At 27.6% G+C, this 20,890-nt stretch overlaps 1 protein-coding gene across 1 annotated transcript; it reads left to right on the top strand.

The window, feature by feature from the left end:
* Window positions 1-439: 439 nt before the first annotated feature.
* LOC113557439 (COP9 signalosome complex subunit 5-like) lies at window positions 440-2,683 on the top strand. The gene is made up of 5 exons (XM_026962963.1): window positions 440-713; window positions 778-945; window positions 1,286-1,520; window positions 1,910-2,104; window positions 2,193-2,683. Exons 2-5 carry the CDS (start codon window positions 791-793, stop codon window positions 2,625-2,627), a joined length of 1,020 nt encoding a protein of 339 aa, XP_026818764.1. The 5' UTR covers window positions 440-713; window positions 778-790; the 3' UTR covers window positions 2,628-2,683.
* The last annotated feature ends 18,207 nt before the right edge of the window (window positions 2,684-20,890 follow it).

The raw sequence follows: 20,890 nt of genomic DNA, 5'->3' as shown, positions 1-20,890 counted from the left end.
GCCGGTCAACCTGTAGGCCGTGGTCACACGGTCCTTGCCGCCGGTATGACCGCGTAAGTGCGATTAGCTGACGGTGCAAACTCATCACGTCGTTATGGTTAGGTCGATCGGTCTTTCGGTGTAGCGGTTGCTGGACCCGGTTAACATTGTTCAACACGGGTAACCGCGCCACGCCCTGAGCGCGCGCGCACATACACCACCCGTCCCGCCGACCGTTCACGGTTGCCGTTCGGTCAGTTCGTCGTCGCGTCGCGCGCAAAAGTCGTCACCACAACAACACTGCTGACAATATAATAATGTTCGTCGATCCCGTCGCCACTCCGCCACTGGGCACACTGGCCACTGCCACTGCCACAGACGTTGTAAAATATACCTAACCTAATAAACGCCCTAAGAACGGCGGACGTCGTCAATCGGTCATTCGTGATTCGTACGATAATCATAAATACCTCTTTGTGTACGTGCACGCGATAATAGTAGTCGATAGAGTTTTTCATCATATAGTGTATTACATCGTCCATTTCTCTTGTTCTGCGAGTTGTGAGTGTTGTAGCCAATGTTGAATTTTCTGGTTAAAACTTATTTTTCGGTTGATAATTTATAAAACAATATACTAATAGAATTAATTTACTACTAGTTAAGTAGTTAATTTATTAACTGTTTTATTAATTGTCTATTCTATCTATTCAGATATCCTAAAAGAAATTAAGAACGTTTGTTATGATATTAACTTCCAATATAGACAGCATTTATGAATTAGTTAATGCTTATGTTTAGGCGATTCTTTAGTATGGCGTCTACATCGAGGGATTCTCAAGAAATCATTGCTAAAAAGACATGGGAATTGGAAAACAACGTACAAACTGTTAATACAGTCGATGACATATTCAGATATGACAAACAACAACAACAAGATATTTTGACTGCCAAACCTTGGGAGAAAGAGTATGTTTATTATATTTTTGATAAACTATAATTATTGATTTTAAAATGCTTTTCATCATATGAATTAATTTCATTTTGAATCAAAGATATTTTTGACACATATGTGTATAATGTTATTTATTTATATATTAAAATAATTATGAGTTAATGGGCTTAACTTGGTTAAAATTAGATTTGAAATTTGCCTATTTATCATGAGCAACTTCTCATCTGCCCAAGTTTCTGTAGTCTTCATAGAAGTCGAAAGGGTCAATTCCCATAAGCCAACCTTTTTACCAAATTTATTCAATATTATTAATATAATACTTTGTATTAATATATGTACTGTTAATTTTTTTAGTCCACATTATTTTAAAGATATTAAAATATCTGCATTAGCACTATTAAAAATGGTCATGCATGCTCGATCTGGCGGTGTTTTGGAAATAATGGGTCTATTACTTGGCAAAATAGAAGGTAATACAATGATCGTCATGGATTCTTTTGCTTTACCTGTTGAAGGAACAGAAACCAGAGTCAGTGCTCAAGATGAAGCCTATGAATACATGGCAGCATATATTGAATCTGCTAAAGTAGTAAGTTAACTTTGAGTATAATATTTAAGTATATACTGTTTATATTATCAGTTAAAGATGTCTATAAAACTACTTGGTGTTGTATGTAATTTGTTTATGTATTCATAGAGTTATGTATTTTGTTCATAGAATAAAATAAGCTATTTGAATTTAATTTTCGATTGTTTCCTTATGTTATATTAAGACTTTGTTTTAGATTTGTTCATAGCATATATATATATATATATATATATATATATATGACAATTTATTTTAAAGTACAATTATTTTTGGTCATATAATTCTAAATAATTATTTTTTGATGTATTTTTTAATTATACACCTAATAAATAATCACTCATAACTAATAAAATTTATTTTATATTATAATCATATATTGTTAATTTTAGGTTGGACGTCAAGAAAATGCAATTGGATGGTATCATAGCCACCCTGGCTATGGCTGCTGGTTATCTGGTATTGATGTTTCAACTCAAATGTTAAATCAAAATTTCCAAGAACCTTTTGTAGCAATTGTAATTGATCCAGTTAGAACAATTTCTGCTGGTAAAGTTTGTTTGGGAGCATTCCGTACCTATCCTAAGGCAAGTTTATTCAATTTTTTTCTAATATTTGATCTTTTTAAATCAATTATTATTATAATGTTATTCAAAACAAAATTAAAATTTGTAGGGTTATAAGCCAGCAAATGAAGAACCATCTGAGTATCAATCTATTCCATTAGATAAAATTGAAGACTTTGGAGTACACTATAAACAATACTATTCATTAGAAGTAAATTATTTCAAATCTTCTCTGGATCGACGTTTATTGGATTCATTGTGGAATAAATATTGGGTGAACACTTTAAGTTCTTCCAATTTATTAACCAATGCTGATTACTTAACTAGTCAAATAAATGATCTTTCCGATAAACTAGAACAAGCTGACACTTCTCTGAATCGTACATGTCTCGAGCCTGTTAATCGTACTAAAACAGAAAATAAATTGGTAAAAGCTACCATGGATAGTAATAAAGCAACAATCGAAATATTAAGTGGATTAATGTCTCAAACAATTAAAGAAGCTCTGTTTAATAGTTTTACACCAAAGAATAATCGGCAATAAATAACAAATTTGTATTATAATTTCTAAGTAAATAATTAATACTCTCGACATAACCTATTATAATACGTACATTTTTTAAATAAATTATACTTGTAAAATAATAATTGTATGTTAGTTTATTTTTTCATAAAACTATTTTAATATTAGCAGTTATTAAGTAAAATTATTAAATAAGTGTTTTGACATCTACATTCTACATTATATTAAAAAATATAGTATAAATAACATAATTTTTACTAAAATGTAAATTATATGATTTATAATTTAATAGTGCTTATTTCATCTTCAAAAGGTTAAAAACATAATTTCTACTTTTTCACTGTAAGTAATTTTTAATTATCCATTCACGTTTCATATTGTAAATACTAAATATGTATCATTGCAAATTGTTATTTAGGTTCATTATGGTAAAGATTAAAAATTGTCAAACTGCATTGCTTGGGCCCCCATTTTTTTTTTCAATGTTACAATTAAATGCAAAATAAACTACTCACATATTTAGTGTAAAACCATTTTTTTTTCATTTTTTAACCGAACAAATATTTAAATGTATTTTTAGTAACCCTTGATGGACCCCCCCAGCTATAAAATCTACTATGACATATGTCATAGATAAATTAGGTGATCGGCGCCACGGTGATTGACAGCCCATGTATTCATGGTGGTAACCAATGTACTGCCTATAATATACTTACCTATTATATATACAAATAGCAATGTGTAAGAGTAATTATCTCTTCAAAAATCTGCACATTATATAAATCGTAAACCATTTATTTATTTACTAGTTTATATGTAAACGGGCTAATATACTGCAGTTTTAATTACTTTTAAGCGTACACGTATATATATATATATGTATATAACATGTATTATTTACAAAAGTAAAATTAAATATGAAATTTTATACGCAATATACGGAATAACTTACTAAAATAATAAAATCTGTTTGAGTATCATTAGCATATTGTATATGGTTCATATTACAGGTATCGCCAGAACAATATAAATTATTTATTTTTTGTGTTGAAATATTATAGAATAATTTTAATAAATACACCTAGTTCGACAATGTCTGGTGGACAGAGTAGGTGAAACATATATCGTATAATATTATATATTATATGAAATCACTTTTATGTTAAAAATAATATTTTTAATTTTTATGTTGTATGTTCGGTGACCTAAGTGCAACGATAATAGCATTTTCCCGCCACACGGTTCCAGAGGTTCGCCGATCGACGATAACACCCGATCACCACTTCTCCCCATCTGTATGGCCCGGGCAAGACGATCGACACCGCGGTAGTACCAGTAGTACCGTTTCATAGTTAACAGATTATCAGAACATCGACTGGCACACTCAAATCACTATTCCCCATCAGGCCCATCACACTATCAGTCACACTCTTTACACTATCACAGTCGATTGCTGCCGAATTTTTCGTGCATTTAGCGAATAAGCAATTCGGCTACGGCAATGAGCTTTTTTTTTTTGTGTACGACATCCTATCACAACGTCCACGTCAGAGTGAAAAGTATGATTTGCCGTTGCGCCTTCGGGCAGCAATCATGTCATAGCCATGTAATAATGTATTATAGCCTATAGGTACCTATCTGAAGCAGTTCCTTTGGAAATCATATTTTCTGACCTCCGGTCTTATAATCTCTTCTACACGAGTCGGCGACCCTTTTCTCGCAATCGTAAAGTGATACTCCACGGCGAAGCTGAGGTCTTTAAAGCGTAAGAATCGTAAGATGTCACGAATTAAGGATGCAATAAAAATGTCAACAATTTATGGAATTTTATTATTTTAATACAGTTTTTATCTACTTATCACTTACATTATATCCATTTATACTGGGTTTAACTGTTTAAGAACTTTCAATCACTAATATTTCTCTAGGCAGCTAAACTGCTTATATTTAATATATAATATAGTAAGTTATAACTTATGATAAACCTTTGCAATGGAAGATTGAAATAAAAATGTTTAATGCAACTAATGCAGCACAGATATATAAAAATATGTATCGTATATTTGACTATAAATTTATTTTCTGTTTAATGAAAAACCATTCAAATAACCCAAAATAATTAAAGTAAATGGCTCTGTTAAGATTAATCATTTGTTGGTATAAATTAAATTGTCTACATAACTTATTAGTTGTTTGCTTATAAGAGAAGACAAGTAAGGACTCCACATCTGCATTTTTGCGTATAAGTACAATTAATAGTTGACAAATGTGTAACATTGTGTAACAACTAAAAATTTTGTGGAAAATTTACATTTAGTAGTTAGTATTTAATTTTGTTGGTTTTAATATTAAATATGATTGATATGAAGGTAATAACATACATTGTTTTGTTGAAATAGCTCTTTTTATTATTTTAAATTCATTGTAATATTTTACATACTTATAACTTAATTTAAAGTCAAAATATCAGTTAAGTTTAATATAAATGTTTAATGTTTATTCACTAATTTTGTGACAATTTATGCGGGTGTGGCGTTCTTTTAAATAATGTATTATACAAAAAAAATATTTGTGTTTGATGTAAATTAATGATGAATTTTCATAGTAAAAACATTTTATAATTGTGATTTTAAATGTTATTATAGGTATTTTTAATTGTATATATATATATGGCTAGTATTAACTAAATTTATGTGCTGGTTTATTTACATTAATAATTTAAATATTTTTAATACATTCAAAATTGAACATTTAAGGGTCTTACTAAATAGCACAGTAAGATTCCGTTTTGATGGACAACCAATAAATGTAACTGATACTCCAGCGTCTAAGAATATGGAAGGTGATACCATCGAAGTATACAAACAACACAGTGCCATGTTAAGCTATGTTGCCGACTCGTGACAAATTAATATATGCCGCCCTTAAGTAAATTACAATTCTAAAATTTGCCGCCCCATTAAATATCATAAAATTTACTGCCCCCCGTTAAAAACGGCTTTGTATTAACATAGTAATAACCATTTTTAATTATTTTTTTTGCATGGCTGTAATATTAGTATGAAATCAATTTTAAACTTGGAAAATGAGTTTAATTTAATTTGAAATGCACATATGTTTATGTTAGTTAAGTATGTAATATTTGAAAAAAAAACTGTTTTCAGCACAAATGCATTCTTATTTTGAATATAGTATAAACCAGAATCTTACAAACAATTTATTAATTAATACATTATATTTTAAACAATTATGTCATAGTTGCTTGGAAATAAATATGATAGACAGGAATATTAGTTTGTTTACCATTTAAGTAAATCTATTAAAATATCTGGAAAGTATTTTTAATACCTCTTTATATCATTTTATATATTTGTGGATATAAGTATTAAGTATACGTTAATTATTGATCGTAAGGAATTCATATTCACCACACAGCATCAAACATAATAACATAATAATTTACCAATTTATCTGTTCATTATGTAATTAATATTTTATATTCTCCAACTGTTGTCAGTTATTAATGTATAAATTAAAATGTACATAGTATCGAGCTTTATTTAATGTTTTGTATAATTATAGAAGATTACCATGAAAAAAAACCAAACAAATATTATAAATACAAAATTTGTAATATAACAAAGATTGGATAATAATTTACAAACATGGTTTTATATATACTATATATCATCGAGCTCTCACATATTATAATAAACTATTTTAAAATTATTATTAATATATTAAAAATTATTAGTAAACTAAATTATATTTAATTTATAGAATGAGAAAAACAACATAGGGTAAAAGATAAAAATTACATGTCCTTATTGCTTTAAAGGTGTAATTTTAATTAATTAATCAATAAATCTAGTGTCTTATATATACTATAAATTAATTAAATTATGTAATAGATAATTGATCAATATAATTTTAATGAATCAAATCAAGCCAATCGAGGTCACATGATTTTAAAATAAAATATATACTGATATGCATATTAATGATTTATTATGAATAAAATAAGTCAGTGTCTTTTAAAATTCACCATAGTTGAAACAGTAAAATCTAATAAAAATTGACATTAGAAGGCAATAAGTTGAAATTTGAGCGGTTTTTAAAATATTAAAATTTAAATGAGACAGCATATGATGAATGCATATGCAAGTAAACTATATACAGTACAAGAATAAAAATCGTATAGATGCATTTTATATTTTACAAATATGACATTTTTAAATGTCGCCTATTGAGCACCACTGTTGAATTTGATAATGATCAAAGTTAACACAAATCGCTTTACAAAATATACAATCAAATGGCTGTTTGACTACACAAAATTCATATAATGCTTTTATATGATTTTCATCAATTATACGTGTAATTTTTCGACGTCTCAATTTACTTTCATCGTTAATAGTTATATAGGCTACATTATATTTTTTTTTACCAGTCTTTCTAATTCCATCCCTTTTTTGCTTCTGCTCAGAGAAATAAAGTTTGGACTTAAAAATTGATCCATCTTCACTTGACGCATTTGTGTTTAAATTTATTTGACCATGAAAATTTTTCATATGTGCTTTATATGACGAATAACATGAATAATTTCTACAGCAGATGTCACAATATTTTTTCTTCTGTTTAGTCTGTTTTCGTGATTTTTTTTGATATTTTTTTATAGTCATATTTATTTTATGGTACAATTTTTAATCAGTTGATAAATATCTGGTTATTAAAAAAAACAGGTAAATATTTCTAGAAGTAAAAATGTTCTTTTTTGATGATTTTTTTTTTGTCCCATAAAAATCCTCACTTTTTCATGCATGCATTGTTGTTTTTCATTCAAATTTAAGATAAAATTTGTGTTCGATGTGTTCATAAAAATATTATGATATTCAGTCAACCTGTCAACAATTGAAAAAACCATTGATTATTGTGACATTAAGTTAACAAAATAATTAATATATTACTATAACTTATAAGCAAATATTATATTTTAAAAGGAAATATATTTTATTAAATTTTTATACTTGTTTAAAAATCTTAAAGGAATACTTGAGACCATAACAAAATAATGACTATTGAATCTATAACGATGTATTTGTGCGTGTGTGTGTGTTTGTCATCATAACAAACAAAATATTTAAATAACAACATTATAACATTTTAAACTTATAAAAATTACCTACAGTATTAAAATATTTATTTTTTTATACATTATCTTAATTGTAATAGGTATTGAATTGTAATATAAATTATAGGAACAAACTTAGAATATTATATGGTAATCACCCCATTGACAACTGTGAACCAAGTAAATGACAAAATAATTAGTATTAAATCAAGACAAGACTACATCAACAGAACTTTTAAAAAATTAAATAAAAAGAAATCCATCAAAAGATAATAATGATCAACGTTAAAGATAAAGAAGTCATAAACTTAGTATTCACAATTCCCAAATCTAAAATCACTACATATTAGGTACATCAACATGACATCAGTAATCGGATTATCATACACCGTATTTCAGTTATTCACAAATAAGAATAATACAATACTCAATAAGCCAAACTAATCAAGTCAATGATGAATTCCACGACGATAGATGGGTGTTTTCTTTAAAATTCTTCTAAATAAAATGTGAAATAAAATATAACTAACGAATCGAGATACATAATATCATAGGATGTGCATATATCGGCTACATATCAGTTAATATATATAGGATCTAACGTGAGTAGTGAGCCGTGTCAAAGTCTCGAGTACCAGAACACAAAATCAATATTATGATGAATGATCAAAAGTTAGTGATAACTGATAAGCAAAATCGGAAAAAAGGAAATCTTTCCTTACCTTGGAGTTTCATATTATTATTACCGACTATTAAGGTGACTTTTGTCCGGGCAACGCCGGGTGGGACAGCTAGTAACTAACACATTTCAAAATACTTGGTACTCAACTGAGTCTTTTACTATTGTATTTGGTTGTTAACATTTAAATAAAAAATGAAGCAACATTATAATGCTTTGAAAGTAGGTATTAAAGTATTTAAAAATCAATTAATATGTATACATGTCATAAACATTATTACCTACTACTATTTTATATAAAAAATGTAATTAACAACTTACTTTTTCAGATTTAATTCTCAGGTATGACCGCAAGCGTTCTATTTTGAAAATGAAAATGCTTCAATGATTCAAAGAAAACTGTCCGGGCACATCTACAAACAATGTGAATACTGTGAATGCTTGGAAACTGTCAACTTAACTGGACAAAATATGTTATAATCACTTGTTAAAATAGTAAACAACACGTCAATCATTATCAATAAATAACCGCTATTTAATAATTGTATTAATTTTAAATTTATAAATTAAAAAATCAAGTGTTTTAAGTCCGGTTTTTATTAAAGATGAAAAATTACAGATTTTAATATTATGACGAATTTTTTCGTCAACAATTTTATAGAAAATGCGTGTAATAACGAGCGTTCCGTTAGGTTAGGAATCGGTTTCATGGTATATGGTTTAAGCGTGGGCGGTCCGTATAAGATTGTATTCACCAAAATACGCCATCTTCTAGAAATTTCTACGTATACGCACTAGTTGACACGATCATTACGAAGCGCGACAAAAAGCCATTCGATAAAACCTAACCGACAAAAGGTCACGATGGTGATTGTCGTATAGCGTTATGTCGTTTTCTAAATAAAAATTCGACATAAAGCCGTCACGGTAAATATCAACACAAATAGCGTGTAACGGCAAGGTGGATATTATATTATTATATCCACATTGGTGTAATGCAATTAGCAATATTTTTACTGCAACAAGCCACCTAATGGAATTATAATTAAATTTTTTTTTTCATTTTTTGGCGCCAATTTATATACAAATATGTTACATTAATTTGTTGATTTTAACCGCGGACTAATCGTTTGAAATAATAATTTAAAATCCAATGTTATATTTGTTATCAATATATTTGTTTGTGTTCTATGAACTGTTCCTTTTTTAAACTTCACGTAAAAATACTGTAGATTGATTTGCGAATTTGTTCTAAACACGACTATGGTGGTTATGTTGTCGGATGCTCGGCTCAGAGTGCCTATATTATTCACTGTATACATGCTTATTTCATTTGCATATATTAATGCTATTAGCGTTTGTCATTTCTAGACTGCAATTAAGTGGTTAGAATAACATTCGTGACGTTTATTTTATAATAGGATTTTTTTTATTGGTGAGGGAGCCGAGGGAGAGATATGAAAATAAATAAATAATATTTTATATTTACATATAATCACTAAGTTAAACAGGAAACTTTGTATTACCTAAAAAAAAAGGCCATTTGGGGATCTATCCCTCATATCAACCCCGTGAGAACGCTCATAATTATTTAAGACTAACCTCGATGTGGTAAGAAGTGGTCTCTCCTATCACCACACGGAAAAAAATATTTACCAATTAAATTTTAGTGACGAAAATGTAGTTGGTATAATTATATTTTAGTGATACAACCATATACTGACATCTACTATAAAGTTTTTTTTAAATTTTTTATTTAACAAATACTATAAAGTTATGGTGAGAGATTTAGTAGTTGTACCAATAAAATATAGTCGACATGATTAAATGATATTTAGATACAACAAAATTAAATGGTTAAACAAGCTATTAAGCAAGGCTGTGAATTTAATACACTTAAAAGATATTAAATATGCATGCATATATGCACGAAAAAATGACAAAATATGCTTTTATTTTTCAATAATATGCACAAAAACCTATTAAAATTTAACTTTTATTCTTATTTTTTATTAATTTCAGTTTATATATTAGTAGTATTACAAATTGGTATGCTTGCATGAGTATAGGACTTATTAGGCTTGACTAGTCTTAATCTTCGTTGTATACATAATCTATAAAAAAATATATATATATTTATACTTAAAATTGTATATTTTATACCTTTAAAGTAGTTATTGCATTGTACAATCAACGATTTTTGTCATCTGTTATGTACTTGTTAAAATCAGTAAATTAAGTTATTTTCGACTTCAAGAGTACAATAGACAATAATACACGTTAAATACCCGATTAAAAATAAAATAGTACAAAAAAAAGCATTTATACAAAAAAAATCGTTAAAACATGCATTCAATACTGTCCAATAACATCAGCGGAAGTCAAAAGATCATTTAGACGGTATAAAGCAATTTTACGACCTTGTGATCTATTAAATTTGAAAATTTAAAACCATAAATTGTAATCAAGATTATTTTTATTTATTTTTTTAATATTAATTTTACTATTTAAGATATAATTTGTTTCATTAGAAACTCATATGGATATATTATATAATTAAATAATAATAAATAAATCATATTAGTAAAATACATATTTTGAAGTTTTTAGCAAATATTTTGGTTTCATAAATATATATAAATCCAAGTCCTACTAATAAGTAAATCAAATAAACATTAAAAATACATAATAGCCAATAATCATAAAAAAATATGTTTGGATAACTTTATGTTTCAGAATAAAAAAATTTAAAATATTCTATTTTGTACTTTTTTTCCCACCATACAACAGCTCTCATAATATGAAAAATTCTTACTTATTATCAAATACAATACATCTGTAATATAATTCATATAGTCTTTAACAAAATAATATATATGTATAAATACATTAGACTTATACTCTGTGCACTGATCCAGTTCTGGTCCATTAGACAACCGGACAAATGCACATGAAAATTACAATGCAACAAGCTTTTAAAAAAATATTGAATTCAATATTTAACAAACCGATAGTCTATGGTACTATGTTAATGAAGACTGAACAGTCAAATTTAGAATATCAAGTATAAATATAAACATAAACTTAACTGATAATCAGGGCCTGTTTTTATATGATTGACATTGGGTTTCTACGATCATAAATCTTACGTTTTATATCTGGGAGCTCCAGAGAATTTGTTTGGGTGTCTTAGTTTTCATTTTTCTTATTATTCTTAGTATTTCCATAATCAATACAGAAATGTGTGCTACACAATCAATCTTTTAAACATTATAAAATAATATCATACAATAATTTATTTTATATTAATACATTATTATAGTTTATTTATAGGTTCTTCATAATATACATAATATAGATAGCTTATAATATAAATATTTTAAATTTTATTAACAACACTATATTTCACATATTTATATTCATGAAGCTTGAGTTTTCTTTGTCAGAAAATTACAATAAAAGAAAATATTTTACAAATATGACATTTTTAAATGTCGCCTATTGAGCACCACTGTTGAATTTGATAATGATCAAAGTTAACACAAATCGCTTTACAAAATATACAATCAAATGGCTGTTTGACTACACAAAATTCATATAATGCTTTTATATGATTTTCATCAATTATACGTGTAATTTTTCGACGTCTCAATTTACTTTCATCGTTAATAGTTATATAGGCTACATTATATTTTTTTTTACCGGTCTTTCTAATTCCATCCCTTTTTTGCTTCTGCTCAGAGAAATAAAGTTTGGACTTAAAAATTGATCCATCTTCACTTGACGCATTTGTGTTTAAATTTATTTGACCATGAAAATTTTTCATATGTGCTTTATATGACGAATAACATGAATAATTTCTACAGCAGATGTCACAATATTTTTTCTTCTGTTTAGTCTGTTTTCGTGATTTTTTTTGATATTTTTTTATAGTCATATTTATTTTATGGTACAATTTTTAATCAGTTGATAAATATCTGGTTATTAAAAAAAACAGGTAAATATTTCTAGAAGTAAAAATGTTCTTTTTTGATGATTTTTTTTTTGTCCCATAAAAATCCTCACTTTTTCATGCATGCATTGTTGTTTTTCATTCAAATTTAAGATAAAATTTGTGTTCGATGTGTTCATAAAAATATTATGATATTCAGTCAACCTGTCAACAATTGAAAAAACCATTGATTATTGTGACATTAAGTTAACAAAATAATTAATATATTACTATAACTTATAAGCAAATATTATATTTTAAAAGGAAATATATTTTATTAAATTTTTATACTTGTTTAAAAATCTTAAAGGAATACTTAAGACCATAACAAAATAATGACTATTGAATCTTTAATGATGTATTTGTGTGTGTGAGTTTGTCATCATTTGTTGGTGCAGTAAAAATGCTTTTTAAATTGTGGGGGTGGTTCCTGGTAGAAAATTGGTTCTAGTTGAAATTTTAGAAGGCAGGGGGTATTGTTCAGAGTAAAATTTGCTAGTACTTTTATTAATAATTGAGGAAAAACAAAAAGGGAATTATTATTCAAAATAAAACAGTTGAGTTTAAATATTGTTAATACTTTGAGTATATGTGGATGTACAGGCTGCAGATAAACTGCAACTTTACAAATAATCTAATCATACAAACATGTCTTTGTTTTCTTAACCGATCACCCATATCGTTGCTTGTATGTAGTTGATTCATACAAAATTACAGTTACTACAACTTTTTTGACCATAACTTAAAATAATTCTCTAGGTATTAATATGAGTTATAAACATATTTTGTATGTGTATTTTCATTGGTTTTAAATTTTAATGAAAAATAAATAACTTTTGATCATTGGGTGAAAAAAAATACACAAAAATTTGTAAAATCATAAAGTAATTATTGAACAATTTAATGATTGTAATTTAAACATTAAATAGTTGTCGTTCAGTCAATTTTAGTATTAGAGTTTTGATTAAGAGATCAAAATAACTTAAAATTTAATCTATACAAAATTGGTAATAATAGCACCTGTTGCTATTTAATAAAAATCAAGTTGTATTGTACTACAAGAAATATAAATTTAAAAATGTATATTTTTTTATTCCCTATCTTCTACAGAAAACCTGATATTCATTTGAGGTCACTTAACTGAAATATTTAATGTTACCTAAGGAAGCACACTAATTTTAATGCTTAGTAGTGTTTTTAGTAAGTTTGATTTAATAATATTAAATGAAACCTGGATGTATATTGAGTTTAATGATATATTGAATGGATATTGTAGCATAAATTCATTGGAAGAATTAAATAAAAATGATTGCGTCACAATTTTTATTAAAAATCTTTTTTAATGTCACAAGCATTTAAAAAAAAGTAATATCTGATTGCAATTCTATTTGAATTAAATAAATTAAAAATTCCAGTAATAGGTATATACAGGTCGCCACAATGTATTATTGATAGCTTTATTTGCAATTTATATACATACTTAGAACAATTAAATAATAACAATATTCACTGTGTTATAGCAGGAGACATTAACATTAATATTAATGATTTACTTATTTCTACTGATTATATTTATGTTAATAATTTGCAAGCATTAATAATTAAATGTCATATCACCCACCACTATAGAACGATACTAATACTTTAATCATAACAAACAAACAAAATTCGAAAATGTCATTTATAAAATTAACATTAACATTTAAATCCAACTTTAAAATCTGAAAATTGGTTTAGTTTATATTAAACTTTGCATGTCCTGATAATGCTTTAAATATTTTTAATACTAAAATGAATGAGGTTATAAAAAAGTCATCATTCCCTAAAATAATAAAAATATCCAATAAATATGCAAAAATTAAAGAATGGATTACAAAAGGACTTATTATATCAATAAGAAAAAGACAAGATGTCAAAAGTATTAAGATTTTGTCCATTTGACATTAGATTAAAATTGAAGCTAAATCGATATAAAAACATTTTATGCACTGTAATTAGAATGGCAAAAATATTATTTTAACAGAAATCTTTAAAAGCATTACAAGATACATAGTAGAAAAAAAATGTGGAAAATGATTAATGAAATAACCGATAAAGTGAAATCTAAAGATAGCAACATAAATAAAATAAATCAAGGTGGAGGTAATTTGTTAGAAGATGAATTTAGTATTTGTAATGAATTTAATTCTTTCTTTGTGAATGTAAGTAAGAACATTAAAAAGAAAATTTGATGAATTAAGATGGGATACTCAAAATTTTAGTTGTCATAATAATAAATCTATATTTTTAAATCTAATTTGCAAGGTAGAAATAGAAAAATATACTAATAAACTTAAAGATCATACATCTTATATTGAAAATAATATTTCCAAATACATTTCATAAAATTTCATACCCGTTATGTATTATTTTTAACTTGTCTTTATCTACAGGTATTTACCTTTCAAATTTAAAAATGTAGAGTAATTCTTATATTTAAAACAGATAATAAGTTATTTTGTAATAATTAAAGACCAATTTCTTTATCTCTTAGCCTTTCCAAAATATTTGAAAAATGTATTATATTCAGATTAATGATTTTTTTTAATGATTGCAATTATTCTTCTAAAAATCAATTTAGATTCTTACAAGATAAATCTACAACTGATGCTCATTTTATCATTAATAACTTACATACATTAAAATTTAGATACAAATCGTAAAATTATGGGTATATTCTCGGATGATAATAAAGTATTTGATAGTGTGAATCATGATAAACTTCTAGAAAAACTAAATTATGCTGGAATCCGTGGCACTGCAAACAATATAATTAAATCATTCTTAGTTAATCGAATACAAGAGATAAAGTTAAATCATACTTATAGCACTTCATTACACATAAAACATGGAGTACCACAAGGTACAGTCTTGGGACCAATATTATTTATTTTATACATAAATGGTTTATTGAATCTGAATATTGACGCTAAAATAATTTCTTTTGCTGACAATACACTAATATTGATTCAAGAAGAAAGCATTCCAAGTTTATATAACAAAGCTAACCTAGTTAAATTGTGGTTTGATAATGATTTCTTAGAGCTTAATCTTGAAAAAACTTAACACGTTATTTTTAGTATACAAAAGGAAACTACAAAACATAATTTTATTTTAACAGATTATTTTGAAATATGTATAGCTGATAAGTATTTAAATTGTATATGTAAAAATATTGATAAAGTTGATAGCATAAAATACATAGGTCTACATATGGATAGCAACTTGAAATGAAAAAAACACATTGACTATGTTATAACAAGAGTTTTTCAGACAATTTTTCTTTATCTTTAGAAACATAAGAAATACTTAAGAATAATTTATCTTTCTTTCTGCAACCAGTTATTACATATGGTATTGAAATATGGAGAGGAACATTTAATATTTAATTAAGTTAAAAAATATTCTAAATAAAATAATTAAATATATCGTGAAGTTACCTTGTTGATATAGTACATGTCTCATTTATAATGATCTCAATGTGTTCGGTTTTGACAAATTATTTAAAAAAAAACTTAATTTTACGAGTTTATAAAAAAAAAAAACTGTTTAATTACATGTAAGCATAATTATAATACTAGATATAAGAAAAATATTAATATAATTAAAATAAATTATAAAAAACATTTTGGATTGCAAAATTGTAGTAATACTGCAACTGAGCTATGTATATCATTAAATATTTATTTTAATAAATATCAAAATATTTCTAGTTTTAAAAATACTTTACTCAAAATAATTTAATTTTCTGCATATTATTAATGTTTATTATATTTCTATTCTGTGTTCATAAAAGATATTGTATTTAAAAAAGTTAACTGTCATGTATATTGTTTTTGTTATTTTCGATTAATAAGAATGTAAATACCTATTTTTAACTATGGAACAAAAGTAATTATTCTTTTTATATACGTAAGAACTCTTAACTCCATCACAAGCAAGTTTTAAGGAAGTTGAGCAAGTATATTGTTTTGATTATGTAAAATGTATAATGAAGTATTGCAAAATCTTACAAAATAAATAAATAAGTATATTATCATGAATTAATAAATGTGAATAAGTCAAACTAATCAAGTCAATGATGAATTCCACGACGACAGATGGGTGTTTTCTTTAAAATTCTTCTAAATAAAATGTGAAATAAAATATAACTAACGAATCGAGATACATAATATCATAGGATGTGCATATATCGGCTACATATCAGTTAATATATATAGGATCTAACGTGAGTAGTGAGCCGTGTCAAAGTCTCGAGTACCAGAACACAAAATCAATATTATGATGAATGATCAAAAGTTAGTGATAACTGATAAGCAAAATCGAAAAAAAGGAAATCTTTCCTTACCTTGGAGTTTCATATTATTATTACCGACTATTGAGGTGATTTTTGTCCGGCAACGCCGGGTGGGACAGCTAGTAACTAACACATTTCAAAATACTTGGTACTCAACTGAGTCTTTTACTATTGTATTTGGTTGTTAACATTTAAATAAAAAATGAAGCAACATTATAATGCTTTGAAAGTAGGTATTAAAATATTTAAAAATTAATTAATATGTATACATGTCATAAACATTATTACCTACTACTATTTTATATAAAAAATGTAATTAACAACTTACTTTTTCAGATTTAATTCTCAGGTATGACCGCAAGCGTTCTATTTTGAAAATGAAAATGCTTCAATGATTCAAAGAGAACTGTCCGGGCACATCTACAAACAATGTGAATACTGTGAATGCTTGGAAACTGTCAACTGAACTGGACAAAATATGTTATAATCACTTGTTAAAATAGTAAACAACACGTCAATCCTTATCAATAAATAACCGCTATTTAATAATTGTATTAATTTTAAATTTATAAATTAAAAAATAAGTGTTTTAAGTCCGGTTTTTATTAAAGATAAAAAATTACAGATTTTAATATTATGACGAATTTTTTCGTCAACAATTTTATAGAAAATGCGTGTAATAACGAGCGTTCCGTTAGGTTAGGAATCGGTTTCATGGTATATGGTTTAAGCGTGGGCGGTCCGTATAAGATTGTATTCACCAAAATACGCCATTTTCTAGAAATTTCTACGTATACGCACTAGTTGACACGATCATTACGAAGCGCGACAAAAAGCCATTCGATAAAACCTAACCGACAAAAGGTCACGATGGTGATTGTCGTATAGCGTTATGTCGTTTTCTAAATAAAAATTCGACATAAAGCCGTCACGGTGAATATCAACACAAATAGTGTGTACGGCAAGGTGGATATTATATTATTATATCCACATTGGTGTAATGCAATTAGCAATGTTTTTACTGCAACAAGCCACCTAATGGAATTATAATTAAATTTTTTTTTTTTCATTTTTTGGCGCCAATTTATATACAAATATGTTACATTAATTTGTTGATTTTAACCGCGGACTAATCGTTTGAAATAATAGTTTAAAATCCAATGTTACATTTGTTGAATATATTTGTTTCTGTTCAAACCTAACCGGTGGGGGGGAGCTTACAAAATTTAGCAATATAAATTGTGCCGCAACATAATAGAACAATTTTTTTCTCGTTACTCGAAATTATTCGGTTGTGGAGGGGGTGGGGTGGCTGAACCCCAAACCCCTCCCTGTATATACGTGTCTGTATACAATAAATACTTGGTTTAGGACACCAGACCTCACGGGAATTCGGCAATTATTTGACATAGTCATAGTATTCAATTCAAAACGCATATACACGATATAATATTATATTGTATTAATACCGAAACAGTCTACGGAGCACTGACTTTACTGTTTTGTCTATACGTTGTGTTGTACGCGTATGTATAGGTAATAGGTATTCACTCAAGAAAAATACCGTTTCCATACTTGTCGAACACTGTACTTTGTTAAGTTTATATATTAATATTTTATGATATTATATTTTAAATTCACTTTTAAATGAGAAGACACCTGCAAATATATTGGCTTAATGAATAAACGCGGCTTTTTTACAAAATTATGTCTTAACATTACATTATCAAATACATGACAACTTATTCTGTACCACTATTAAATCTTGTTCTGTAACAAGACATGCAACAACAACGTGCGGGTGTAACGTCCTTGTAATTTACTATATCTTATAAACACGATGGCGTGCGTTGGCGTAATTCCATTAAATGCCAGCAGTTGTAACAGGCGTGGCACCAGCCCCCTCTCCTCTAAGAACAATAATAATATTAATATATATATTGTATTTTTTGTTATAATGTGTTGTGAAAAGTATGACTTAGTTTCCCCACCCCCAACCAACTCTTGGAGCCCCCTGGGTGTAATGCATAAACATAACATAACAAATAACAATACAAATTAATATATTAGATGAGTAATGAAAATTTTCATTTATTATTCTTATTTTTAAAAATTATTAATTGTGCTAAAGCTATGTGGCGTCCAGCAACCGACACACTGCTATTTAACTCGTCAATAACTTTTTCTACATCAGTTAGTTGATTTTTTTTAAAATTTGTAACAAAGATAAAATACTGGGATGTTGTTCTTGGCTCATTGTTAATTGTTATCCGCAGATGTTTTTGATCGCAGTAAACATGAAAAACTTCTTTCACACGTCGCAGTATTCGTAGGACAGGTGCAAACGTGTAGCTTTACACCTGCTATGTATTGTCAGGGACTTGCACCCCCCGTATTCACGCCACTGATGGCGTGTGTTGTTATCCCTTTGTGATCGGTATCTCGGTATCTCACTGTTGCTCTTGAGGGATCTATACATAATATATATATATAATGGTCGAGTGTTGAAATATTTTAAATTCTTCTTTAAACTATTACGGTGTTAGTGAAACTACCAAATATGTATATTTATTATACATGCCCATAACTTTTATTCATACCATACAAAAATATGTATTTAAATAATGAATGAATTATTTTCATATTCAATTCATATTACGAACAATGGGTATATTATAATATATTATGGGCAACATTTATTATTTAAAATTCGATCCGAAAAAGCTAGTAGATAAAACGAAAATGATGATCACAGTTTACTAGCAGCAAATGTATAGGAATTGATTTTACCCCGGATTTCACATTGAACTATGATTTTATACATTTTTATTAATTTTGTTTTCGTTGTTATAATATTTCCTTTGCCCATAAACTAAAACCATAATTTTGAGCAGTAGTTTCAAATGTGTCGTTTATTATAATATATTATTATGGTTCACGCGAGATTAACGTCTTTAACTACGGACGTCTTATCCTGCAGCAGTAGGTACGATTTTCGTTATTATTATTATATTATGAAATTATTTTTGTAACGAATAAATCGATTAGAGTCATAACGAAATAATAACAACAACGTAGGGGTGAACCTGAGCCGTGTCTGTGTTAAAAAAAAAACAATAATCTTACACAGTATAAAATTATAATGGTACAAAATAAATAATATCTGTAAAAATTTACGAAAAAAATAGACTTGAACGGACGGGAATAGACGAAGATCGAGATAATAATTTTTCCATCGCATTTATATAATATTTGGTTTAGGACAACATGACTTCACGGAAATTCGGTTATTCGACATTGTCACACTATTCAAAACGTATACGCAATATAATATTATGTTGTTAATACCGAAACGCGACACACTACAGAATGCAGTCCGCTTATACGTTGTGTCGTACGCATATATATATGCCTATACAATAATAATAATAACAAAATACGGTCCACAGTATGCTGATCATGTTTTTCAATGTATACGTATATAAAGTAAAATATATTATAACGTCGACAACAGTCGTGTCCTCTATCTCTCTTTCACGGGCCCCCGCCGGTTGCACACGTTGAAAAATCGTTTACTTCGGTACACACGCTGTGCCGCTGCACAGTTTATTTTTTCCCCGTCGGTTTTCGTTTATAAAATATGGCTCCGGGGCCACATGTCCCCATAATAGCCCCACATCTTTGTGACATATGCACCGCCGACATTGTCCTTTGTGATCGGCATCCACGTTATGGCGCGATATCTCGATGTTGCTCTTGAGGAATCTATATACATAGTTACAATACCCAAAATTTATGGCCCCGACCCATTGTCATCGATTTCGTTTTGTCGAAGTGTATTTCGTTTTATTTGAATAGAATTGTGCTGGGGAAGCGTTCGAACGAAACACAATGTGCACTATAATATTATTGTAGTGGTAGGTCAGACGGACGTCTTCACAAAAAATTATTATGTCTGTGTGAGCATAACCAAAGACGAAAAGCAAAATGTTCAACCCTGGGACGGATTTACTACCTTTTCATTTCGACGTATTATTTGAGTTAGGGAAGGTCAAAGTGACCGAAACCAATTGGCGTGCACCTGCCCAGTACTACCCCGTATCGACTATCTCGGAGGTTATATGTTTAGATACATTATTATATTTAT

The sequence above is a fragment of the Rhopalosiphum maidis genome, chromosome 3 (genome assembly GCF_003676215.2).
Source record: "Rhopalosiphum maidis isolate BTI-1 chromosome 3, ASM367621v3, whole genome shotgun sequence".
NCBI lineage: Eukaryota > Metazoa > Arthropoda > Insecta > Hemiptera > Aphididae > Rhopalosiphum > Rhopalosiphum maidis.
The sequence above is the reverse complement of the archived record's forward strand: the minus strand, read 5'-3'. Positions and strand labels throughout refer to the sequence as shown.